We start from the raw sequence: 27,782 nt of genomic DNA, 5'->3' as shown, positions 1-27,782 counted from the left end.
ACCCTCTGAGATGACACCCATGTGGCTTTTAGGTTTCCTCCACGGAAGCTACTGATGGGCATAAATAATTGCAACCCTCTTCCTTTATAGTTCATGCACATTGATTTATTCTGCTTTAACTGATAGCATTGTCTGGACATTTTTCTCTTTCCAATATACATGGATTTATGAATAACTGTATAGACAAGAAGAAAAGGTATGTGCTTTTTTTTAAATTCTCGATCACAGAGAAGTGGGAATTCATATCTGCCACAGGTGAATAGTTGCAAGAGCAAATTAAAATCAGATACTTGCTCAAGCAGAGACTTTATCAGATCACTACAGGATTTGCCCAAAGGAGCACTGGGCAGGTGCTTGATTGAGTTCGGTGCTTCTACCCTGTCCCATCCATCTCATCATTGATATGGACACTGATTTTTTTCTAAAGAATTTATTTATTAATTTGAATGACAGTTACAGAGAGAGAGGGAGAGACAGAGAGGTCTTCCAGCTGCTGGTTCATTCCCCCAGATGACCACAACAGCCAGAGCTGAGCCAGGCTAAAGCCAGGAGCCAGGAGCTTCATATAGGTCTCCCACATGGGTGGCAGGGTCCCAAGTACTTGCACCATCTTCTACTGCTTTCCCAGGCCATTATCAGGGAGGTGAATCAGAATTGGAGCAGCTGGGACTTGAACTGGTGCCCACATGGGATGCCAGCATCACCATCCCAGGAAGTGCAGGGCCTGGAACAAGTGCCATCCAAGCAGAGGCCTGAGGACTGGCTGGCTTGTAAAGGAGGCAGTGAGGATGTTCCAGGCAAGGGAAGAGTCAAGAGTAAGGGAGCAGAAGGAACGAGGTGGAAGGCGCGTTTGCATGACAGAAGGGAGTCCTATGGTCTGTGTGGCTACAGACATAAATCAGGCCAGACTACAGAGTTCCTGTAGGTCTTCCTGGGCAGTTTGGTCTTGATCTGAGGGCGTGAGAAGTCTTTGGAACGCACCAAGTAGAAGGATGAGCCACTCACACCAGCACTGTACAATGATTGACAGAGACCGGAGATAGGATCATGGACTGGAGGAAGATACAGTAGAGGCAGGGAGACTGTGCAGGTGCGGGGCAGTGGGGGGAGGGCCTCTCAGGGATGGTGTGAACTGGTCACACTGGAGGTGAGGACAGACAGAGCTGTGTAGGAAACATTTGAGACTTTCATCTCCAGAAATATGGTGCAGCAAAAAGACACTATGAAAAAACACTGATGCCCCCAAGCCCCAGACATGCTGGTTAAAATGTAATACTCATCCTTTTCAGCGTATAGCTGTACTCGTGAGAAAGGAAGGGAAATTTCCAAGGGCCAAAAAAGGAAGGCACTGAAAACTGGAATGGCACTGTGTGTAGCATCTAAGCTGCCGCCTGCGACACTGGCATCCCATACACCCGTTCAGGTCTCAGCTGCTCCACTTCCGATCCAGCTCCCTGCTGAGGCACCTGGGAAAGCGGCAGAAGATGGCCCAAGCACTTGGGCCCCTGCATCCATGTGGGAGACCTGGATGGAGTTCCAGGCTCCAGCTCTCTCTGTCTCTCCTTCTCTCTGTAACCATACCTTTCAAATAAATAACATAAATCTTTTAAAAAAGAAAAAAGCATAAATAGGCCAGCGCCGCGGCTCACTTGGCTAATCCTACGCCTGCTGCGCCGGCACACCGGATTCTAGTCCCGGTCGGGGTGCTGGATTCTGTCCCGGTTGCTCCTCTTCTAGTCCAGCTCTCTGCTGTGGCCCGGGAGTACAGAGGAGGATGGCCCAGGTGTTTGGGCCCTGCACCCCATGGGAGACCAGGAGAAGCACCTGGCTCCTGGCTTCGGATCAGCGCAGTGTGCCGGCCGCAGCACACCGGGCACAGCGGCCATTGGAGGGTGAACCAACGGCAAAGGAAGACCTTTCTCTCTGTTTCTCTCTCTCTCACTGTCCACTCTGCCTGTCAAAAAAAAAATAAAAATAACAAAAAATTTAAAAAGCATAAATAGTAGTTGTATCCACCCTTAAATCCTAAATGGGGATGGAAGATGAGGCGTAGGCCTGGTAACAGTTGGGAACTGAGGGCTCCCCCACCAACAGCGCTCCTGCATTGCATCCTGAGACCAGAAGATATGCCATCCTGGTGAAAGGACCAAACAGAAAAGCATCCACTCACCTGGGAAGGGGGCTGACACGAGAACTTTGCTCAGTGTGGTCTCCAGACTGGAGGGGCTGCGAGCCAGGTCTGTGCCTGCACCACTGGCTTTATACACAGTTGCATTTGACACCCTTCCATGACTCCAGTTCCTACATAAAGAGTAGGGTGGGAAACATCCCTGGGCTACTTTTGCAAGAGTAAACACAAAGCGTGTCTCCGCGAGGAACACTTGTTTTCTCTTTTACTTTTTTTTTTACTTTGGATGACTTTATTCTCTAGTGTTGTTCCTGCATAAAAACAAATCTTAATGATGGTTTCCAGGGCAAGCATGTGCCAAATGTACTTGTCAGAGACCAAGGCTGTGATGAGGAGACGGGAGCTGGTGCCATACTGACATTTATAGTAACTGTTGAAAAGTGATTGCAGATAAAAAGATAGCCCATTCATCCAGTCAGTAAATATTTCCGCTGTCTTCTGTGTTTTGCACTTGGTAACTGACTGTGAACTGAAAGCGAGCAAGGGTTTGTGCTTTTTAAGTCTGACCCCTCGGTGGATCCGATGGCATTGTTGGTTTCTCTTGGGTTTCTCTTGAGTTGTTTTCTTGACGTTTTCTTTTGACTTGAGTCAGTTTAGTAAACATGAATAATAAGTCCGTGGGAAGGATAAACCAGAGTTAGGAAAAACTCATACACAGGTTCTAGTCAAGAGTCAGCCAGGGCCAGCACTGTGGTGGAGTGGATTAAACACTGCCTGTAGTGATGGCATCGCGTATGGGTGCCAGTTTGAGTTCTGACTGCTCCACTTCCAGTACAACTCCCTGCTAGTGAGCCTGGGAAAGCAATGGAAGATGGCTCAAGTGCTTGGGCCCCTGCACCCATGTGGGAGATCCAGAAGAAGCTCCTGGCTCTTGGCTTCAGTCTGGCCTAGTTCCAGCTATTGCAGCCATTTGCGGAGTGAACCAGCAGATGGAAGACCTCATTCACTCACTCACTCACTCGCTCACTCTCCCTCTTTCTCTTGTAACTCTGCCTTTCAAATCAAATAAGTATATCTTAAGTTAAAAAAAAAAAAACAAAAAAGAAAATCAGCCAAACCTGTGTTTGAATGCTGGCTCCACTGTGTGTCTTTGGTCAGATTACATAACCTCTCTGAGTCCTAGTTTACTAAATTTTGAAATGAGATCCGAAGTGTGAGATTAAGCGTGAACTATGACGGATAGCTGCTGCCACGTACGAAGTCACTCTTCCTTCTCCCTTTCTCCAAGTGTTCTGCTGTTAGCACAGCCACGTTACCAGATATTTAAGCTGGCCTGTGGGTGTTGCTGTGAATCAGTTTGGGATTGCTTGTTGTGTGGAGCCACCCTTGGCCTGAAGCTGCCGCTGCGTAGTGAAAAGCCTAACACTTGAATTAGCGTCCCTGGATGGACCGTCTCAAGATACAAGCTTTGGTCTTTTTTTTTTTTAAGGTTTATTTATTTATTTGAAAGTCACAGTTACACAGAGAAGGAGAGGCAGAGAGAGAGAGAGGTCTTCCATCTGCTGGTTCACTCCCCAATTGGCCGCAAAGGCCAGAGCTATGCTGATCCAAAGCTAGGAGCCAGGAGCTTCTTCCAGGTCTACCACATGGGTTCAGGGGAGCAAGGACCTGTACCATCCTCTACTGCCTTCCCAGGCTATAGCAGAGAACTGGATCAGAAGTGGAGCGGCCGGGACTCGAACCAGTGCCCATGTCGGATGCCGGCACTGCAGGCGGCGGCTTTACCCACCATGTCACAGCGCCGGACCCCATACAATCTTTCTCAGACCACTGAGCCTCATTAAGAGTTCTCTGATGGGTATAAATGATACAAAGCAGCTCCGCCTTAAATTGTGTGTAAGGGCTGGAGTTAATGTATATGTGGTGTTAAGAGCAGCTCCTGGGTTTATATAAAAAGTATGTATGTATGTATGTATGTATGTATAGCCAACTTCCTATTGCATTCTATGTGCCCAAAGCATTACTATAAATAAATATATATAAAAACTCAAATCATCCTCATTATAATCATATCAGATGAGTATTGTTATTTTACCCACTCTGTAAAGTAACTACAGCTCAAAGAGATTAAAATAATTTGTCCAAGATCACATACCCAGTAAGTGGTAGTTCTGGGAGCTGAGCCAAGACTGGATAATTCCAGAGATCATGATCTTGACCCGTGTCCTTCTTCGTGCAGTGGGTGCTCAGGAAATGGTTAGCTGCTGTGATTATTGATATTATTATGCTGTACTCTTAGTTAAGGCAATAATTATCATGTGTCTACTCGACGAATGAAATAGCAATTATCTCAGGCTTCCTACGGGGCAGGGCACTGAGGATTCAAGGAAGTGTGGCATGTTCCAAAGAATGTGTGGGCTGCCTCAGCACGTTCGGTGGCCTTAAAAGCTCTTTTCAGTAAGACAGCAGCCACCTCTGCAGCTGAGTGGAGAGAGGTCAGGAGTGAGGCCCTGTTACCCGCATGGAACCTCTGCCCCTGCTTGGGGGCTTCCCTAGTAGAGACTAACTCTGAGCAAGCAGGAGGATTGGAAGGCTGCTTTCAGGGATACAAGCTCTGCGCCCTTCATCAGGCTTTTCCTCCCCCACGGCCATTCTTGCATCCAGCCTCTGCTTTCTTTCTCTTCTAGAAATGTTTTTGTTTTTTTTTAATTTGTTCAAGAGGCAGAGAGACAAACATGGATAGATACAGCTCCCACGCCCTAATTCACCCCCAAATGCCCATAGTGGCCAGGGCCAGGGCCAGAGCCAGGAACTCAATCCAGGTCTCTCACCTGAGTGGCCTGAGCCGTCACCTGCAGCTTGTTGGGATATGTGTTAACAGGAAGCTGACGTCAGAGCCAGAACTGGGAATTGAAGCCAGATACTCTGATAGGCAATGCAATTATCTTCTTTTCATTTTCATTTTATTTGAAGTCAGAGAAATAGAGACAGACAGACAAGATATTCCATCTACTGGTTCAATTTCCAGAATCGTTGGCCAGTACTGGGCCAGGCTAAGCCAAGAGCCAGGAACTCAATCCAGGTCTCTCACGTGGGTGATAGGGACCCAACTGCTGTAGCCATACATCAACAGGATACTGGAAGGAGAAGCAGAGCTGGGACTAGAACCCAGGCACTCCTAACTGCTGTACTGAAGAGTGTTAACATCCTGATGCAGCATTAACACTTGAATCTGACAGACTTAATTGTAGAAAGATTTGACTTAGTCATTTCTTTCCAGACTTAATTAGTATCCAAAATCTTAAATAATAATGAATAGTAAGAGGATAATTTATCTGATTAAATAGTCCGTGTGTCCCTGAGTTAGGATAACCATTCTGATGCCTTAAACTTATGAGTAAGGATAACCATTCTGTGCTATTTTGCCATTTTATAGTTAGTTGATAAAACAATTATACTTTTTTTATTTTTATGGGGCTGGTGCTATGGTGTAGCAGGCAGAGCTGCTGCCTGTGGCCTGGCATCCCATATGAACGATGGTTCAAGTCTTGGCTGCTCCACTTCTGATCCAGCTCCCTGCTAAATTGCCTGAGAAAGCGGCAGAAGATGGCCCAAGTGCTTGAGCCCCTGCACCCAAGTGGGAGACCTGGAAGAAGTTCTTGACTCCTGGCTTCTGATTGGCCTAGCCCTGGCCATTGCAGCCATTTGAGGAGTGAACAAGTAAATGGAAGATCTCTGTCTATCCCTCTCTCTCTCTCTGTAACTCTGCCTTTCAAATAAATAAAATCTTTTAAAAAATGCAGAGTTGCAAAGAGGGAGAGAATCAGAGATCTTCCATCTTCTGGTTCACTCTTCTGGGTCTCCCACATGGATTCAGGGGCCCAATTACCTGGGCCATCCTCTGTTGCATGTTTAGCAGGAAGCTGGATCAGAAGTGGAACAGCTGGGACTCGATCCAGTGCCCATGTGGGTTGCCGGCACTGCAAGCGGCAGCTTTGCCCTCTACACCATAGTGCAGGCCCCAACAATTATACATTTTAAAAAGCAAATCTTCCCATTGGTTCACTGATTTTGGCTGGAGTTTTTCTTTAAGAACTTTTTAAAGGTCTATGGCTCATACTCATTTTTAGCTTTACTATGGAGAATAAAACAAGGAGCAGTTACAAACCTGGGACAGTTTAATGGGTTTCAGCAGGACATGTGACAAGTCCTGAGCCAGCAAACTTCTTGGTTCTTCTATTCATGAGCCTTGAAACAATGCCATAAAGTTCTGATCCCCAGGAACACCTTTGGCGAGGCTGGAGGCTGCACATCAGGGGATTAGTAAATAGCCCTCAAATTTATATTCAACAGAAAGCGTAACTATAGCCGCATTCCATGTCCAACAACAGACTGAACAATCAAAGGGGACATTGTGCAGTGACTAACACTGTGAGACAGGGGCCCACTGATTTTTGTCAACATAGATTGCTTTCTTGGGTGGGCTGTTTGCAGCGAAGGGCTGCCTGAGCACTAACTATGTCAGGGTCCCACAGCCCTTCCAGGAGCACGGGTTTTCGCTGGAGTTCTTGGTTCAGGTTTTTGCCTCCCAAGCCTGGCAAATCACTGTCGCTGAGCCGCCCCAAAGGCTGCATGGCCGTTCAAGGTCTTACTCTGAGAAAAGCTCAGGACAGCGAGCAGTGAGCCACAGTGCCCGTGTGTTCTGACCCCACAGCTGGTCTGGATACCTTCACTCAGTTGACAGGGGCGGCCTGGGAGTTGGTGGTCACGCTGTCTGTCTGCTCTTTGTAGGAAAGACCAGAACCTGTTGTCTCCAGTGAACTGCTGGTATCTGCTGCTGAACCAAGTGAGGAGAGAAAGCAAAGACCACGCCACCCTGAGTGACATCTACCTGAACAATGTGATCATGCGGTTCATGCAGATCAGCGAGGATTCCACCCGGATGTTTAAAAAGGTACCGTCCCCGACTCCCAGCAGTGTGCTACTCTTTCTGATAACTGCTTTGCCGGTCACCATCACTGATTGCAGTGTCCACTGCAAATTGAGTACTCAAGAAATAGTTGTGAGAAAACATTTATTTATTTTTTGGACAGGCAGAGTGGATAGTGAGAGAGAGAGACAGAGAGAAAGGTCTTCCTTTTTGCCGTTGGTTCACCCTCCAATGGCCGCCGCGGCCGGCGCATCTCGCTGATCCGAAACCAGGAGCCAAGTGCTTCTCCTGGTCTCCCATGCGGGTGCAGGGCCCAAGCACTTGGGCCATCCTCCACTGCCTTCCTGGGCCATAGCAGAGAGCTGGCCTGGAAGAGGGGCAACCGGGATAGAATCCGGCGCCCCAACCGGGACTAGAACCCAGTTTGCCAGCGCCGCAAGGCGGAGGATTAGCCTGTTAAGCCACGGCGCTGGCCCTGGGAAAACATTTAAAGAATGAGTAAAGATAACAGAATGCAAAGTTAGACCTGAGCAGGCACAGTTACAGAGGTGTAAACCAATGCAGGTGTGACCCGAACATTGTGAGCAAAACTTTGAAATGAGATGCAGCTGCCGGTTGCAGTGCTCTCCTTCGGAGTGCGTGGACAGCCTGCACTTAGGAAAGATCCGTGGAAGAGCCTCCAATTCCACGTTCGGGGCCAACACCGGATCAGAGACTTGTGAAGAGCAAGACAACCCCGTGTGCAGCTCTCTAAGGGAAAATGTGGTCACAGTTTTTCCATACTCCCCACAGACCAGCAGTGGAAACAGTGAAGCCATGAATAACATAGAAGCACTTCCACGGGGCCCAGAAAATTCGGTTCCTTACACACCAGAGGGTTTCTTCCTGCCCCGATCCACTAGAATCTAAGACCTCGGCGTTCAGGGCTGCGAATCCTCTCTCCTGGCCTTAGCCGGCTCTCAGCTGTGGTTTTCTTTTCTTTTCTTTTCTTTTATTATTTTTGACAGGCAGAGTGGACAGTGAGAGAGAGACAGAGAGAAAGGTCTTCCTTTGCCATTGGTTCACCCTCCAATGGCCGCCGCAGTAGGTGCGCTGCGGCCGGCGCACCGCGCTGATCTGATGGCAGGAGCCAGGTGCTTCTCCTGGTCTCCCATGGGGTGCAGGGCCCAAGCACTTGGGCCATCCTCCACTGCACTTCCTGGCCACAGCACAGAGCTGGCCTGGAAGAGGGGCAACCGGGACAGAATCCGGTGCCCCGACCAGGACTAGAACCTGGTGTGCCGGCGCCACAAGGCGGAGGATTAGCCTAGTGAGCTGCGGCACCGGCCTGTGGTTTTCTTGTTTGGACATTCGGGCTGAGGACAGTAATTCCCAGGCGGAGAGTACACTGCTTGCCCCGTCAGCTTGCCTCTTGGTTTTCGGGCGTGTAGGACAGGGGCTCCCTCACCCTCTCAGCTTTGCACCAGCAGAAGTCGGTGCCTGCGTCTCTCCCTACACCTCTCTTCAGTAAATAATGAGCAGTTTCAGAAGGGTTGGGGGAGCTGCCCTGTAGATTAATGACATATTTATGCTTCAAAGAGGCTCCTTAAAACAAAGACATAGTGTTACGCTGGCGGCTGGAAGAGTTCTTAGCCAGGTTTGATGTAGCCACATTAGGTTTGATTTGCAACCTACAAGTGGGATTTAGCAAGCTCTAAGCCATCCTGTGTTCTATGAAATAGAAAATACAAATGTTTCAAACAAAGGAGGGATTTTCAAGATTGGGAATTAAGGAGCATACGAGGGGGTCTTGAACAGTTCATGGAAAATGCATCTGATGAAAAAACTATGCAAGATTTAGATTTTTTTTGCACCAAAATAAACATCATTTAATTCCACTTTGTATTAACTTTTTTGAGGTATTTTGCATTAATTAAGAAGAAAATAGGTATAGAAATATCCTCTGTATTGTAAGTAGTGGATATTTAAAAAGAAAATAGTTTAGACTGAGCCACAGAGGGAATTGATTTTCTCTGTCCGCCCGTTCTGCCGAGACCCCACCAGTGTCAGGGTGAGCAGAAGACCAGAAGATTGTGTTCTTAACTGCTGGAAGGCCATAAAGATGGAAAAAGGCTGGTCCCCATACTCAAGGAAGCCACAGTTTCTCCACATTTGAATGGCAGTTAGAAAACAAAGATTGATTGGTTGATTTGAAATGGAAGAATTATACAGAGAGAGTTCTTCCATCTGTTGGTTCACCAAATGGCAGCAAGGGCCAGACCTGGGCCAGGCCAAAGCCAGGAGCCTGGATCTCCATCCGGGTCTCCCACATGGGTGGCAGGGGCCCAAGCGCTCTGGCCATCTTCTGCTGCTTTCCCAGGCGCTTGAGCAGCCAGGACTCCAACCAGAGCCCCTGTGGGATGCTGGTGTGAGCATCACAGGCAGCAGCTTGACCTGCTGCACCGTAACACCGGCCCCTGGATGGCGCTCTGTGATGCTTCCAGCCACAAGGGTGCTGGCAGCCGTTCAGCAGGGCCTCTGGGACCAGCACCCCGGGTGAGGTCACTTATTTCTCCATTCAGTGAACCATCTTTAACATGGCTGGCTGGGGAAGCTGTGGGAAGACATGGCCCTGCCTGCAAGGAACTCATGACAATAATTCAGTCACCAGACCAAAGGGAAACACAGCCGTCTGCAGAGGGAGCTGGAAGGCTGAGGTTCTGTGCCCTCCTTGGGGGTCAGGCAGCTGTCCACACGGAAGGGAACTTTTTTTTTTTTTTTAATTTTTTTTTGACAGGTAGAGTTATAGACAGTGAGAGAGAGACAGAGAGGTCTTCCTTCTGTTGGTTCACTCCCCAAATGGCCGCCACTGCCATTGCTGCGCTGATCCGAAGGCAGGAGCCAGGTGCTTCCTCCTGGTCTCCCATGCGGGTGCAGGGCCCAAGCACTTGGGCCATCCTCCACTGCCCTCCTGGGCCACAGCAGAGAGCTGAACTGGAAGAGGGGCAACCGGGACAGAACCCGGCATCCATATGGGATGCTGGTGCCGCCGGCCCCGAGAGGGAATATTTGAAGTGAGGCTCTTAGGAAAAGACGGCACGTGCGCAGAAGACAAGGACAGTGAGCCGCGATGGCGCCAGTGAAAGCATCCGTTCAGGAAAAGGACCAAGCTCGATGAGGCAGAGCTGGGGCTGTCTGCCCGAGTGGTGGGCTGTGCAGCTGGAAAACACGGATGTCTTGCTAAGATGTGCAAAGTCAGAGTCAAGGGCTTGATAAAGCTCATAGGAACTCAAGACTACAAGTCCCATGGATTTGGATCGGAATCCCAGCCCTTCAGCTTGTCTTCGTGATCTCGGGAGGTTTCAAGAGGATACGCCCCACTCGTGAAGGGAGTGAGAAAGGCAGAGGGTGAAGCTGACCCTGTGGGCACGCTGGGGCTGGCCTGGCCCGTGGAGTTGTTTTACACCCAGGCGAGGAAGTGTGGCCTTCGTTTTGCAGCCATTGGATTTGGGCTGCTGTTAGAGGGGGGTTGGGTAATGTTGGGGTGAGGCACCTCCCTTTGCTGGAGGGTAATTTCCAAAGGTAATTCCCAGAGAGGGACCACCTATGAGTTCAACAACTAGCCACCGATATTCTCAGTTGTGGGTGGCATGAGTTTCTAGGGAATGCACAATGAATATCCAAAAAACAGGCATGCCGCCTGGTCTGCTACCTGCAGTTCTCTTCTTATCCAGATATCCTGGGACTCAAAGAATTAGAGTCCTTGGAAACTGCCAAGTGACAGCGGGTGCCCAGTTCCTTTGGCCTTTGTCAGGGAGAGTGCTGCTTGCTCTCTGAATTTCCTCCTGATCCTAGCCACCGTGCACCAGCTGGGAAGGCAGCTGTCATCACCACACAGGTACCCTGTTCTACCTTCCTCAAGTGAGCACAGCGGGTGACACCCCTCACCGTGCCATCTGTGTGGTTGCTGGAAAAAGAAAGAACCTGAGAGGCAGAGGGCAAAAGGGAGAGACCGGAGCTTGTTCAGGAGCCGGCACACATTTGTCACCTGGAAGGACAGGAAGCCAGAACCTGTTACTGTCAAGTCCTAAGAATTCCGGGACCCTTTCCACCAGAACCCCAGACTCATCTTTTCTGTTCCAGCACCAGCCTTCTTCTTTACATGGTTCTAGATTAGAAGTGCATTTTCTGTCAACAGAGAGCATTTAAGTTAGCCCGAGCAACTGTTAGAACTGCCGTGTCGTCCTTAGCACAATGCTTGCTTGTTGGGAGAAGATTTTGAGGCTTCCTCGTGTTCAGAAAAGTCCTCACCTCCAAGAAGAGATCCAGGCAAGGCTGTGTGCTTGGTAGTCCTGGCCTCAGGCCACTGTGTCTCACTCGGCTTAGCCAGTGACAGAATCCTTTTACTCAAACTGTTTTGTCAAATATGGAGTTTGGAGAAGGTCATTCCAGAAATGTTTCTGTGTCCAAGTGGATACAATAATCGGGAAGGCACTTAGAAGAATACCTAATCCATGCAGAGTTACCGGGGACTGCTTCAAAATTTACATCTTGGGACCTGCATTGTGGCACAACGAGTAAAGCCACTGCCTGCAATGCCAGCATCCCACATGGGCACCGTTCACCTGTCAGCTGCTCCACTTCCAATCCACCTCCCTGCTGATGCACCTGGGAAAGCAGTGGAAGAAGGCACAAATCCCTGGGCCCCTGCACCCATGTGGGAGACCTGGAAAAAGCTCCTGGCTCCTCGTTTTGGCCTGGCCCAGCCCTGGCTATTATGGTCATTTTGGGAATGAACCAGTAGATTGAAGATATTCATTCCCTCCCACCCTCCCTCCATCTCTCTCTCTCTCTCTCTCTCTCTCTCTCTCTCTCTAACTCTGCCTTTCAAATACATTAAGAAAAAATCTTAATTACAACAGAAGTAGTTATTGACACAATGGCCTACACTGAACAGAAAGGTTCCAACAGATAGGAAAAATGAGACTGTTCAACAAGCAACAACAGTATCCAATCATTCAAAGATCCATTGTCTCCAACTGAGGTCTTTAAAGTGCTAAATTAATACTCTTAGAATAGTATATCATTTCTGCTTTTAAGCTCTGAAATCAGATATTGTGTTTCTTGCCTCTGCTACTTTAGTAGATGTGTGAATGTGGAAGAATCTGTAAATCTCTTAAGCCTCAGTTTCCACATCTAGAAAGTGGGTATACTATCATGTTCTAGATAACTCTATGAAGGATTCATATGTCATTCACAGACTGCAACCAATTCTAGTTAAGTCCTAAGCAACTTTTCACTGGGATTTTGTAAACACTTACTCCATATGCCTATAGTACTCATAATTATGCACTGTGAAATTGTCCCAGATCTTATGCTAAGTGTCCTCATTCGACATAGACTATGTGGTACCACTGTGTGGCAAACATATCCCAATCATCATTCAATGTATCACTTACTAGGAAGTTCCAAATCATATTTATAAGCAGATTCTGAGAAACGCTCTCACAGTATCATTGCTTGTGGCTAAATTAAAGTTAGTGGGAAATCAGGGAATAAACAAGCACATGCCCGGGCTGGTTGACACTCGGGCCCCACAGCCGTTCACGTGGAAAGCCTTGCTTTTGAAGCTGCCTTGGTTTCTCCACTCATTGAATGAGAAGGGTTATTTGATGCAATTCCAGGCCTGGGCAGTGTGAACACGGGTGAAAGTGGACTCTCCTTTTCCCACTGAGGGCCCTGGCTGACTGTTTAGGGAACTCCTTGTGCACAGGGTTCGCCATCATCAACCCTTCTTCCCTTCCCAAAGAGCAGGCCCATGAGTGGTGCGATCTGCCTCCTGCTGTCCTCCAGCCCCGCCTCGCGGAGTCATGAGCCTCTCCTTCCTTCTTGCCATGACTCACGCTGACAGAGAGCGTGTGCTGCATGTGGCTTGGAGCTGCAGCCAGAAAACTGGGCCGTGCATATGCTACACATAAAACTGTAATTAATGGCAGCCCTCACGGCCGCAGCACAGGCCACAGCCAGCTTGCAAAGAGCACTTTATTGAAGTTCCTCATCGCAGGATCTTAGGTGCCAATTTTAAGAACTTCACTAGCAGTGTGTAGGTTAGAGGGAGTACTATAACACGATGGCATTTGAGTGTGTTCAATGATCACTATGCTATAAATTGGCTTTGTCATTTCCTTGTGGATGGTTTTCAAATGTATATAATGTTATCTTTTGTTAGCGTGTGTGCTAGCGTAATTTATGTTGCTTGCTCACTGGTAATAATGACATCTGTAAGCTCTTCCCGCTCTCTGAGCGCCACACGCTGCATCTCCGACACATCCTCATAGCTGTGCAAGGAACAGCTATGTGCAAGGAACCCACACGTCAGGGATGAGGAATCCAGGTGGAAATGTCACTCGGTGCGTGGGGTTAGAAACGTGTGCAAAATGGGGTGGTGTGATTCTTGGCCCTGTGCATTTCTTGGGAGAATTCTGAAGAATGGTAACCCTGGGATGGGGCAGCAGGAATCTGTCAGTCATCCACACCGGAGGCGGGAACATAGAGTCGCAGAGATGGGCCCGAAGCCACTGAGCATCGCCCCCTTTGCCATAAATGCCACAGGTTCCGAGTCACAAAAATTAGAGGAACTCACTTTTCTACTGCTGATTGTGTAGGTTCACCTGAAAAAAAGGAAGGTCACTGTCATGTTTCCTTCGCCCGAGGCCAGCCACGCTCTGTTGAAGTACAGCAACGTGAAGACTGCCAGAGACATTTCATGCAGGGGTGGGGGAGGGAGCTGAGCTTTCAAGGAGTCCATTCAAAATAAGTTAATGTTCACAGGAATGCTTTTGTGCAAGTTAGTTAGGTACCAGTCTACTGCAGATCCCTTGTTTAAAAACAACGTCCATCTGCAAGTTTTAAAATATCTGAAAACTACCAACCTATATGTGCACAGGAAGAGAAGATATGTTTGTTTAATATAAAAGTACATTTTCTTTTAAAACATATATGCATTTCTTTGAAAAGCAGAGTTCGGAGGGTGGTGGGAGTGGGTGGAGATCTTCCATCCACTGGTTCACACCCTAAATGGCCTCACCAGTGGAGGCTGGCCCAGGCTGAAGCCAGAATCCTAGAACTCCATCTAGTTCTCCCACATGGGTAGGAAGGGCCCAAGAACTTGGACCCTCTCCTGCAACTTTCCCAGGCACATTAGCAGGGAGCTGGATTGGAAGTGGAGCAGCTGGGACTCAAACCAGTGCTCACATGGGATGCAGACGTTGTGGGCAGCTGCCTAACCCGCTCTACCACAGCACAGGCCCTCTACAAATATTTTTTTCATTGTCAAGATTCTAAAAACAAAAAAAATTAAAAAATAAATAACAATTACTCGTATACTACTACATACTATTAATGTTTTGGGCTATATCTTTTCAATCTTTATACACACACGTCTAATTTACAAACATACACAATTTTTTTTTTTTCCAGAAAATGAGATTTCATTGCATATGGCTTGGGAACCTGCTTTTTTCATGCAAAATATTACTTAACGTTTCTCATGTCTGGAAATAATCTTAAAATAGGCTACTTCCTGCCTCCATAGAGCTTCACTGTCTGCATGGCTGTGTTACTTCCCTGTTGCTGGACATTAAAATCTTTCACACATTCATATTTTTAGCTTTTGCCACTTTCCGTAAAGTGGAATTCTTGGGTCAGAGGGTGGCCTTCAGATTTCATCAGAATTTCATGTCTTTGGTGAAAGTCTTACCTTTTGTGCCTGTGATTTAGCAATGAAATATAAATGGGCTCTTTTATCAGCAGGGACCTACCACATATAATTCAGTGTGCTTATGTAACAGTGGTAAATAATATAACAAGAGGAACTTTTTCAAAGCATTTCAGCGCAGCGTAGTGGAAGAATTAAATGCTATTCTGGTGGCCTCGAGGGGCAGCTTAATTATTGATAGGGCTTGGAAAAATTAGTAGGAATAGTCCCGGCTTGCACTCCCAGCTGGTTCTCTTGGGTTTTATCGACCTTATGGCTAGCTTGTTTTTCTAGAAATAAGTCAAAACCAAACTACCAGTTCTTCTAATGATGTAAGATTCTGAAGTATTTTAGAAAATATTTTACATTTTTTGTTATAAATTGCTTATCAGGGTGGCAGGCACAGAGGGAGTGTTGAGTGAATAACAGTTGCTACTTCCCGTGTTCTTAGGTGTGTGTTGTAACCTTTATTCCCTAGTAACAGCAGGGTATGCATGATTAGCCTGGCTTGTCATTTTAAAACATTTTAAAATATGTTTATCTGAGAAGCAGAAAGAGTGAGAGAGACAGACAGAACTTCCAGCTGCTGATTCACTCTCTAAATGGCTGTGACAGCCAGCTCTGGGTCACGTCAAAGCCGGAGCCAGGAACTCGATCCCAGGTCTCTTACCTGGGCGGCAGGAACTGGGTAAATTGAGTACTTACCCCTGCCTACAAGGGTCTGCATTGCTGGAAGCCGGAGTCAGGAGCCAGAGCCAGGTGCTGAACCCAGGTACTCCGGTATGGGAGGCAGACGTCCTAAATAGTCTCTTACAGCATCTTTTTTTTTTTTTTTAATATTTATTTCTTTACTTGAAAGAGTTACAGAGAGAGAAACACAGAGAGAGCTAGATCTTCCATCGGCTGGTCCAGTCTCCAGATGGCTGCAATGGCCGGGTCTGGCCAGGCTGAAGCCAAGAGCCAGGTGCTTCATCCAGGACTCCCACACAGGTGGCAGGGCCCATGCACTTTGGCCATCTTCTGCTGTTTTCCCAGGCACATTAGCAGGGAGCTGAATTGGAGGTGGAGCAGCTGAGGCCCACACTGGTGCCCACATGGGATGCTGGCATCGCACACAGAGGCTTTACCTACTATGCCACAATGCTGGATCCCTAAATGGCAACTTAATCATTGGGCTAACTGCCTGCCCTGAGGCCTGCCTATTTATGTAGCAAGTGAGTTACTCTGTGATGGTTTTCAACAACAGTTCAAAACATTAAGCAGATAATATATCTGAAAAATTTTTATAATAATAATAACTGATGGTAGCTAAGTTGAATGCATTGCCAGAGTATGATTCTTTGTTACTAAAACTCTAATGTTAGTAATTTAACCCATAATTACATTAAAAATAGTTATCAAAAAGCACTTGAAAACTCATTTTGTGGGGCCTGCGCTGTGGCAGAGCAGGTTAAAACCCTGGCCTGAAGCGCCAGCATCCCATATGGGCACCAGTTCTAGTCCCAGCTGCCCCTCTTCTGATCCAGCTCTCTACTTTGGCCTGGGAAAGCAGTAGAAGATGGCCCAAGTCCTTGGGCCCCTGCACCCTCGTGGGAGACCCAGAGGAAGCTCCTGGCTCCTGGCTTCAGATCGGCGCAGCTCCGCCCATTGCAGCCATCTGGGGAGTGAACCAGCTGATGGAAGACCTCTCTCTCTGTCTCTACCTCTCTCTGTTAACTCTGTCTTTCAAGTAAATAAAATAAATTTTTAAAAAAAGAAAACTCATTTTGTTTAAAAAAACTGAAAATTGTTTTATTATCTCGAAGTACTTTTATTTTCATTTGTTTTTCTATAATTTCTGATTTTTGTATGATGAACATATTATATAAGACATAATAAAACAGTCATTTATTGTAAACTAAAACTTTAAAGAAAAATCTTAGTGCAAGGTACACCATTGTTTCTGTAATGAAGTGGGAAGTGATATGCAGTAAGCGATGCTACTTATGGATGGAGAATTGTCCTGTTCCCCAAGTCCAACTGACAACTACACTTTGCATATACAGTATTAGGATGATTAAAATGAAGAGACCTGAAACCGGGGGACTTCTGAGCAAGACAGTCGCTTCTGACTACTTCCCAGAATTATCTATGAAATGACCAGTCAAGTACATATTTAAGAAAAAACGAGAGTGATGGTTTTAATTCCTGGCAGATCCCCCTGCTCCTTGACTCAAACCCTCTGAAGGCTCACAGTTCACTCAGTGAAAATCCACACCCCCATCTGCAGGCTTTATTCCTCTTTATCCCATTATCTCTTCCTGATGTATTTTCTGTTTGCTTACTGATCTGTTCACCTTCTGTCTGCCCGTAATTCCAGTGTGACTTGCTGAGGGGAGGGACCTTTGTATTCACTGAAACAATGATTGGCCCATAGTATTTTCATAAAAATATGCAAAAATAAACCCCACGTTTGCATTTGAAGTCAGAAGTGAATGGCATCTGTGCCACAGAAATTTCAAGGCACTTCAGCCAGGGGTGCTATTGACAGGACTGGATTTAAGCAACACTGTACCTGCAGCCAACTCTGAAGGCAAACCAGTGCCACACCCTCAGAGGTGAGGGTCAGCAGGAGACTCATCCTTTCCGTTCTTTCATGGGTTGGCAGGGCTGGCATCGTGGCGTGACCGAGCACCAGAGTTTGCTCTTAACGTCCACAGCCATCGTGAAATCACGCAGCAGGATTCCTATGGCACTGAAAATTGCTTTTAGGATTATTCACATGACTTTAAATCAAGATATCTGGCGATCCATTTGTTGTAAGAAATGTCTCCCAAAATCAAGTTCAGCCTCCTATTTGCTACATTTTATTCATTCATTTATTCTTTGATAAATACTCGTTTTAGCCTGCTTTGTCTCAGATGTTCAAGATTCTGAGGATACAGCAATGGCCAAGACAGACTATGTCCTCCCCTTTGGATTTTACAGTAGGGAGCTATAGACCAGTAAAACCTTGGTTTAGGTACAACATGTTAATTGTACAGATTCAAAAAGAAGCCCTTCGCTTCCTATGAGTTTGGGGTCAGGAGAGCTGAAACTTGAATTGTTTATTAAGAGTTAGCTGGATGGCCGGCGCCGCAGCTCACTAGGCTAATCCTCCACCTTGCGGCGCCGGCACACCAGGTTCTAGTCCTGGTCCGGGCGCCGGATTCTGTCCCGGTTGCCCCTCTTCCAGGCCAGCTCTCTACTGTGGCCAGGGAGTGCAGTGGAGGATGGCCCAAGTGCTTGGGCCCTGCACCCCATGGGAGATCAGGAGAAGCACCTGGCTCCTGCCATCAGATCAGTGTGGTGTGCCGGCCGCAGCACGCTACCGCGGCGGCCATTGGAGGGTGAACCAACGGCAAAGGAAGACCTTTCTTTCTGTCTCTCTCTCTCACTGTCCACTCTGCCTGCCAAAAAAAAATAAATAAATAAAATAAAATAAAGAGTTAGCTGGAAAGAGTCAGAGAGAGCAAGACGGAAGGAGTAGCAAGAAAGGAATAGAAAACTATTCCAAGAAGAAATATATATAAAGAACCAGATGCATGAGAGAACATAGATTTTGAGGGGGGAAAAGAGAGTTCTTCGTGGGCAAATCAAGGAATGGGAGAAGGCAGATGGAAAGAGATACAAATGTAAAAGTAAGAAGGACTCTAGAGGAAAGTCCGTGTTTATCCTAAGAGCAGTAGAAACCCATTCACAGGCTTGGGCATGGTAGCGACGTGATGAGCTTTCAGGGTGTCTGGAGAGGGAGGATAGACTGAAAGATGGTAAGACCAGGATCCGAGGTGCCCATTTTGAAGCTCTTGGCATTTATCCCGGTGAGGACTGGTGATGCTCTCCCTGGGTTGTGGCAGCTGGGACAGGAACACACAGATGTAGGCACAATGTTGTACTTAGTATCTGTGGCTTTGGTCATGGGTTGGCTGGGGTGGGAGCGGACAGGGGGCGGTCAACAGCGACATCCAGGTTCTGACCATCTGACCTGACGGGACTCAGAGAAGAGGAGGAGACTGGTGGCAAAGAGGGTAGGATGCATAAAGAGATAGTGGACAGAATGGTAAGTTAGATCTGGATATGTTTGTGGATAACTGGGTAGAGAAGTCTCAGAAGGAGACCAAGAACTTAAGGAGGGAGATGAAGAGTGCACAGCTGGGCCTCTTCAGTATGTGGCTGGTTAATTAAGATCTTGAGGGTGGTTGAAATGCATCCAAGAAAACTCTCAAAAAATAAATAGGAAATAAAGGATGAGAAGAAGAAACATACACTCTAACGTGGCTGTGAAGGACCAGGGAGCTTGAAGGAAACCTGAGGGAGTGACGTGTCTGGGAAGCAGGCAGGAAGCCGTCAGTGTCTCGAGATCTGAGCCATGGCCTCTGGATTCAGCAGCGAAGGCAGCTGGGCTCCTTGCTAAGGGTGGAGTGGGAGGGACTGAGTGGGAAGAAGGGTTAGCAGGTTAGGGCAGAGGATGTGGGTGAGACTGTGGAGACGTGTTGAGAAGGAGACCAGGAGATCAAGAGAAGAGGTTTTGGTGATGGTTTAAAGATGTGAGAACAGACCTAGTTGAAAATGTTGAAGGGAAGGAGCTCTGAAATGGGAAAGCTCAAAATGATTGGTAAGAGGCTGTCGTGGGAGCGCAGGAATGAGAGAGGGTGTATGTGCATTATCTTGTAGGCAGGTGGCAGGATGTTGTGGGATTTGGTGCTGTTGCTTTGTGACGTTGGAAGTGACGCCTTCTGATGAGCAAGAGGCTAAGAGTCATCTGCGAGGAGTCACGAGGGTTGAAAAAAGCAAGGAAGACTGCACACAACCCCTGGAGAGACTAAGAATTAAACATCAAAGAAACGCAATAGGAGAAAAATCTCCCACTTGAGAAATAGCATATGAGGTTTCCAGCAAACTTACTGAGAAGAGAAGACACATAAATAGACCTTCCTAGTCCTTTCAAGCTTCAAGCTTGACTGAATTCTACAAGCATCTCATGAAAACATCCTGTTTCCCAGGAAGAACACAGATTTTGTGTCTTGTAGGTAATGTTAAATGCTGAAAGACAATGGAGTAAACCCTACACTACCAGCTGAAGGAAAGTTATGACCCTCATACAGCCAAGTTATTATTCATTTTTAAAACAACTGGAGAATAATCTTAGCTATATAGGATGCTTTCCTGAATAGGTACTTGATTGTGGTTAATTGTGTGCAAAATTAGCTTGGCCATAGGACTTGCTTGTCTGATGGGACAATGAAGTAAATGTGAGACAAGCAGATACTCAAAAAGTGCTTTCACGCTGGGGCTTGCTGACTCCTGATGCTTTTGGAATCCTGAGCCAACACGTAAAGAAGTCCTAGCTAGTTGTCAGATGGGGCACAAGGTCATATGAAGGACACCTGGTGTATCCCAGGTGACAGCTGACCGACTACTGCACATGAATGTGGACATCGTTGATCATCCAGTAGCCAGCTGACCCTACCTGACTACAGTTGCGAGAGAAAACATACTTAAACTATTACAGAATGAAAGGATGCCCAGTGGATCATGGAATCATGAGATAAATCAAATGCTTTTAGTCACTGAGTTTTGAGTGCTTTGTTACACAGCAAAACTAAATGACACACTAGCTAAAGACCTGTGGTCCCACAAAAGGAATACCAAATCAAAAGATAAACACAGGTTCTAGATGGAGTAAGTGTAACCCACCATATTGTTCCCACTGAGTACATCTCTAAAACCTGGACAGACTAGCAGCAACTTAACACTCTTAATTAGGACAGTGGCAAGTGGATTGAGAAAGACCATAGTTTAAAGTACCACCAGACTGGCTGTGCCTCTTGTCCCTTCAGTATCCCCATCCTTGCCAGGCAGCTAGACACCTGAAAGTAGACATCAGATATGAACAAAGCGGCTCCAGGAGGAGCCTTTATTTGTAAGTCAAGGAGCAAACAAGGAAAACAAAAAAAAATCCCGAATTTTTAAATTTTGTTTCTTCTCTCCAATTCCTCCAGCTCGGAAAATCCCACCATGGGATTTCAGCAGCAGTGACAGCAACAGGGTCCCACCGGTACCCAGAACTCCAAGAGAGAGAACTTTCCTCCCCAGTCATAGGTGCTAAGGTCCAAGAAGGTGGCATGAACCCCTACTTTCTTTGCTCTGTCCTACTACAACTTGACCCTTGATATGAGCACAGTTGTGGGAAGTGTGGGCTAGCTTAGAATAACTAAATCCTAGTCTTTCCAAAGTACTGAAAAAGGGAGCCCAAAAAATCAAAAAATACTACCAAGGTTACTAAGAGGATGAAGATTGAGAAAGCAACCCCCTGCACAGTTCTTTATTAACTCCTGAATCCCTAAGCTGCACATCAGTGGGTCTGATCGTAACAGTAAACCTAACAAAGACGTTGAGCACTGAGCAGATGACTAGAACCACTGCCTGGGTTCTGTACGGGCCATTGGAGGGTGTGCGTGCTGGACAGATGCATGTAGCACGGCCCAGGCATTGGAAATGGAATTGTCATTGAAACCACAGCCCATAGACAACTGATCACGGTTTGTGTCCTGAATGCACACAGATTGATTTCCTCATAAGACATTCTGTTTAGAGCTTAAACAAGACCTAGAGTCTCATATCATCATATTCAAAATAGCCAAAAATACTCAGTTTACAAAAAAACCGGGAGGACCTCACCTGGTATGGGAAAACCAGTCAGCAAGTACCAATTCTGAGGTGACACAGATGTTTGAATTACCTAACAAAGACTTTTAAAAAATTATCTTTTAAAGAGAAAGAGAGACAGAGGTCTTCCATCCACAGATTCAGTCTCAAAATGAGTGCAAGAGCCAGGGCTGGGCTAGGCCAAAGCCAAGAGCCAGGAGCTTCATCCAGTTCTCCCCCATGGGTACAAGGGCCTAAGTACTTTGGCCATCTTCCAGTGTTTTCCCAGGCACATTAGCAGACAGCTGGATTGGAAGTGGAACAGCTGGGAATCGACCTGGTGCCCAAATGGGATGTTGGGATTGCAGGCCTTGGCTTAACCCACTATGCCATATCACCAGTCCCTTAACACAGATTTTTAATGTAATAATGATTTAAAAAAAGTTCCAAGAAGTAAGGGCCCACACTCTTAAAATGAATGGAAAGATAGAAAGTCTCAGCAAGAAAACAGAAAATATAAAGCACTAAATGGAAATTTTAGAACTGGAAATTCATGTGGTGATTAAAATAAAATAAAACTAACCAAATGAGCTCAGTAGCAGAATGGAGATTGTAGAGGGAAGAATCAATGAATATGAAGTTAGAGCAGAAATTATCCCATCTGAACAACAGAGAGAAAAATTATTTAAAAAAAAAAAATGAGCCTTAGGGACTTTTGGCAGATCTATCATTGCTGACCTCAGAGTCTCTGAAAGAGAACAGTAAGTGTGTTGCAAGAAAAAAAAAAAATTAAATAATTGCAAGAAAACTTTCCCAAGTTTGCCAATGCCATAAACCTGCACATTGAAGACACTCAGTGGAGGCAGGCACTGCGGAGCCGTGGGTTAAGCCACTGATCGGAATGCCTGTCTCCCTTTACCGGAGAGCTGGTTAGAGTTCCAGTTTCTCTGCCTCTGAGCCAGCTGCCTGCTAATGCATTCTGGGAGACAGCATGTGATGGCTGCAGTACTTGGGCCTCTGAAACGCACCTAGGAAACCTATACTGAGTTCTGGGCTCCTGGCTTTCTCCTGGCCCACCCCACTGTTGTGGACATTTGTGGAGTAAACCACTGACGGAAGGCCATTCTGCCTTTTAAGTAGCTGAAAGTGAATGAATATGCATTCATTTAAAAAAAATTCAGAGAAACCAACTAAATGGACTCAGTAAAAGAAATGCTCCAGTGGTTTTCATTTTCTAATCACTGGGTTTACAACTGTAAATTAAAGGAACAAACATGAGGTAGATTGAAAGGTACCCAGGCCCTCTCTTCCTATAAATAAAAGGAATAAAAAAATGCTGTGCAGTACCAGATTTGTTCAGGTTCAGTTACATATAAAAGATCAGCACTTAAGTTCATTTTCAAAAAAACCATTGACACACCAAATCCTTACCCAGTCTTCTCAGCCAAGAACGGAGTTGCTTGCTTAAGAAAGGAGCTGATGAGGAGAGAACATTCCTGCCATATGTCGAGGTGTCTGCACTTGACATCAACACATTCTAAAGCAACCCAAGAATGGTATTCTGGTCGCTAGCCAGGGTTTCGTACCAGTTGAAGACTCTGTTTAATTCCAGATGGCAGGAGTCTAAAAGATTTCAGGCAGCTGCAGAGAATGCCATTTTGAAGGAGATTGCACATATAACAAATATTTGAATTAAGAAACACTTGTGATACCTTAGATTATAGCAACCCAAAAATACGCATTTGTAGAACAGATACTGACTATGGCTGTCAGATATCATTAAGCACTTTTTAAGTCTCAAAGATAGAAGTATTTCTCATTGTCAGAGAAGCAGTTAAATAAAAAGACATTTTACCAACTAAATACTTTGACCTAGAAACCTATGAAATGAAAAGGTTTTGACACTGGATATATGAACTATTTAGACTGAGGAAAATAATATTCAGTAATAAACAGTAGATAAACACATGTCCCACTTTTACTTTTTGAACTTTTAAGAGTTTCAAGTGAACATATAGAACCATAATTGGCTAATGCACTTCCTTGAGTGACTATGTCCATAAATTTTTTCTGTTAAAGTCTAAACATGGAGATTGCTAAAATAATCAATTTTTGTTATTCAACAAAGTCTGATCATTCTATTGAACTCTTGTGATTAGTCTATTGTAACTTCTGCTTCCCCTCCATTTTCATTTTTCTGAAACCTAACTTTATTGTAATCAGTTTTCCTCTCCAAAACACAATAGGCATTCCATTTTATCATTCAATCAACAAACTTTTATTGATTACCTTTACATGAGAGGCAATCATACAATGGTAGGTGCTAAGGGCACAAAAGTGAGTAAGACACAGATCCTCAACTGGTGCCTCACAGGAGCTTAGAATCCAGTAAGGGAAGGAAATGTCTATGCGAGATTACATTATAAATTCGTAAGTGCTCTCAGAGATAGGATCTAAGAGTACAGGATTGAATAAGGCCTTCTGCCTAGGAAAATAGAAAGGTTCCACAGAGAGAGTGACATTTGATCAAGCTCTTAAGCTTGCTGAGGTTTTACACAGGAGCCACAGTAAGTACAGTCTCCTTTACCGAGAGAGCAGCACGGACAAGGCCCGGCATTTCTGGCCAAGCCTAGCACGTTTCTAAGAAACAGTGCTAGGGAAGATGATGGTAGGCAGGGGATTTAGTGGCCCCACATGGCCATTCCTTAACAGTAATTCACACCGTTTGCAAAGGAATTCACACTATTTGCAAAAATAAATCACTAAGCAGGAGATTTGTCATCATTGAATTAGCAAGCAGAAGGCAGAACTTTTTTGAGTTACTGACGTAAGTTCATTCATTCACTTAATCATTCAAGCATTCAGCCATTCCTACCAGTTTTTTACTGAGTGCAAAGAAATTGAGTGTTTGTTTGAGGAATTATATAGTTTGCTTGTTTCAAATTGTTTGAATAAGCATAGATCAGACTTGATTGAAACTATTTCCTCTATCTTTCCCTCTCATTGTCTCATGTAAGGCTACTTCATTTTTTCTTTTAGATTCATTTATTTACTTGAGAGGCAGAGTTATAGAGAGAAGGGGAGACAAAGAGGAAGATCTTCATCCACTGGTTCCCTCCCCAGATGGCCACAACCACTGGAGCTGGACTGATCTGAAACCAGGAGCTGGGGCCGGCGCCGCGGCTCAATAGGCTAATCCTCCGCCTTGCGGCGCCGGCACACCAGGTTCTAGTCCCGGTCGGGGCACCGATCCTGTCCCGGTTGCCCCTCTTCCAGGCCAGCTCTCTGCTGTGGCCAGGGAGTGCAGTGGAGGATGGCCCAAGTCCTTGGGCCCTGCACCCCATGGGAGACCAGGAGAAGCACCTGGCTTCTGCCATCGGATCAGCGCAGTGTGCCGGCCACAGCGTACCTACCGCGGCGGCCATTGGAGGGTGAACCAACGGCAAAAGGAAGACCTTTCTCTCTGTCTCTCTCTCTCACTGTTTACTCTGCCTGTCAAAAATAAAATGAAAAAAAAAAAAAAAAAAAAAAGAAAGAAAGAAACCAGGAGCTGGGAGCTTCTTCTGGGTCTCCCATGCAGGTGCAGGGGCTCAAGCACTTGGGCCATCTTCTCGTATTTCCTAGGCCATTAGCTAGGAGCTGGATTGGAAATAGAGCAGCTGGGACTTGAACCGGCGCCCATATGCGATGCCACAACGCAAGCAGATGCTTAGCATACTATGCCACAGTGTCGGCCCCGTAAGGCCACTTTTCTATCTGTGGCATATAGAAAGCACTCAGGAAAAAAACTGGTAGGAATGGCTGAATGTTTGAATGATTAAGTGAATGAATGAACTTACATCAGTAACTCAAAGAAGTTCTGCCTTCTGCTTGCTAATTCAGTGAAGACAAATCTCCTTAGTGATTTATTTTTGCAAATAGTGTGAATACTTATTACTATAGTGGTATTAAGACTAAGGTCTTGGGGCCGGCGCTGTGGCATAGCATGTTAAGCCTCCACCTGCGGCCCCGGCATCCCATATGAGCACCTGTTTGAATACTGGCTGCTCTGCTTCGGATCAAGCTCCTCGCTGACGTCCTGGGAAAGCAGTGGAAGATGGCCCTAGTGCTTGGGAGCACTAGGAGCACGTGGGAGACCTGGAAGAAGCTCCTGGATCCTGGCTTCAGATTGGCTCAGCTCCATCTGGCTGTTGTAGCCATTTGGGGAATGAACAAGCATATGGAAGACCTCTCTCTCTCTCTGTTCCTCTCTCTTCAACTTTTCCTCTCAAATAAATAAATAAATATTTTTTAAAAAATTAAGGTCATGGGTTTGCTATGTAGCTTGAGCCACAGACTACTTATAACCCAGCCAGTTGTGCTGTAGCCAGGAGACCTTGGACTCTCTGGGGGGAACGGAGGGGTATTGGAACTCTACACGGCCACAGCTCTTCCAGTAGAGAATGCCACTTGGGTTTACTGCTAAGTTAGCAGACTCAAGTTCATGTACTAATGAAGGCATATTATTGTGGCAGGACAATGTTAAGCTGAGTTATTAAATTTTTGTAAAGTTCAGCATATTGAATAACAGTATAGAAATCTATTTCCGGTATGTTTTAGTTCATTATATTACAGTCTGGGCCAGAGTCTCCTTGCAGCTTACTCTAATTTTAATGGGTAGATTTGTTTCCATCAGCCACTGAGAGCGTGTATTTAACTGAATATTCACTTAGTGACACTGAAAAGGTACTGCCACTTTTATCACCATTTTGAATAAATAACCCTCGCATGAAAAACTGTGCTTCTCGGAGAGTTAAGGAAATGAAAGGTGAAGATGAAAATTATTGTTCCGTCTACTTCATTGCCTGTAGAATTTTACATTCCCGCCTGGAGTTATTTATCTGTTCAGGTACTGCACCCCCGTGTAGTGCTTCCTATGACTTACTATGACCTGGCAAGTTGTGAGTGATTTTGCATAGGTAACTTGCACCTTTCAAGTTGTCTGCGCATGGGCTCAGCACAGCCAGGGCAGACCTTTTGAACATGGGGGGGTGTAGGGGGGTGTGGGACGCCCCGTTTGCCTGCCAGCTCCATTAGTCTATGGGAGGAGACCCGGCTAGTTCCCTTTGTGATTGAGTTTTGTCTCACTTTTGCCGTATCCATGGTTCTCTCTTTCCCACAGTTTCTAGTGGCGTGGATTGGTCTCTTAGAGCACACTGATTTCCCACCTTCCTTGGTAAAGCAGATTGTGAGGGTAATTCCATGCTCTGATATTTAGTTTTGATTTTAATAATTGCAAAACCATGTCCCTCAGCAAATGAAAAGGAAATATTCAGAAATACTGTAGATATCATCCAGAAACTTGGTTTGGGCCGTTAAGCCCAGGCCAACTTTTCTCCATGAGACATTCTGTGGAGTGCTGTAGCCTCTGTCTTCAGAGTTTAGCTGAATTAAGGGACTCTGTTATTATAAAGACACATGAACATGAGCTTTGAAAACTTAAAAGCACAAACACACTGCGCAAGTATAGCCTGACCCCTTTCACCAGAATTTATGTCCAAAACTGACTGAGCATGAGACACTAAAATCATTTGAAACCCTCTCATTAAAAATTTAATCCAGTCTCCTTCTTTCTCTCTCCCTCCCGCTCTGACTCAGCATAAGGTCAGGATTCTTCAGCTGGTCATCACCATAGATTTACTTTAAAAATACCTCTGTGAGAGCCCAGCAGCCTCTGAATTGGTCATTTAATCCAACCACAGAGATCACTTGACTAATTAGTCAGTGTACTCACGTGAGGTTGTTTCAGTATGCTCTGTGTTCTGTCGTTCTCCTCCCTGGGAGAGTCCAGAGCGCGCACCTCCAGGCCTCCAGGAGTAGGGCTGTGGCCAGGGCCCACCCGCTGCTGTTCCTGCTATAGCACTCCTTGTAGAAAGCTCTTCAGGTGCGTGTGGCTCCTCTGTGAGGCTGTGAACTCTGGAGAGCAAAACCCAGGCCTGAATCAGCTCTGGGACCCACCCAGCACCTGTGGTAGGCCAAGCACCAAAGTAGGCCCAGTGAATACAAAGATGTTTAGGATTTGGTCTTTTCTTTTCAAAGAAACTCCACTTATGAGAAGAGAAAGAAATGTGATAGGCATAATACTAGCATTTTGTGTTACATGTTTAATCAGGACTACCCCCAAGAAAACCCTGTGACATTGTTCTAGTGGAAAAGTGAGACCTCACAGAATGATTCAAGTCTACAGGCTGAAGCAAGGCAGTGTAAAGATAGGCAGTTCAGTCTCAGAGTTTGAACTCTTTAAAGATTATTTATTTATTTATTTATTTATTTGAAAGAGTCAC

The 27,782-nt window shown here is 46.0% G+C and overlaps 1 protein-coding gene across 6 annotated transcripts in view; it reads left to right on the top strand.

The window, feature by feature from the left end:
• SRGAP1 (SLIT-ROBO Rho GTPase activating protein 1) overlaps window positions 1–27,782 on the top strand; it is a 319,573-nt gene that overhangs the window by 156,659 nt on the left and 135,132 nt on the right. For all 6 annotated transcript variants that reach the window (XM_062203307.1, XM_062203305.1, XM_062203303.1 and 3 more), the window contains exon 3: window positions 6,920–7,082. In XM_062203307.1, coding sequence (XP_062059291.1) covers window positions 6,920–7,082 — 163 coding nt within the window. The remainder of the gene's footprint in view (window positions 1–6,919; window positions 7,083–27,782) is intronic.

Source organism: Lepus europaeus, chromosome 10 (genome assembly GCF_033115175.1).
Source record: "Lepus europaeus isolate LE1 chromosome 10, mLepTim1.pri, whole genome shotgun sequence".
NCBI lineage: Eukaryota > Metazoa > Chordata > Mammalia > Lagomorpha > Leporidae > Lepus > Lepus europaeus.
Note: the sequence above shows the minus strand (reverse complement) of the source record. Positions and strands in the feature narration are given on the sequence as shown.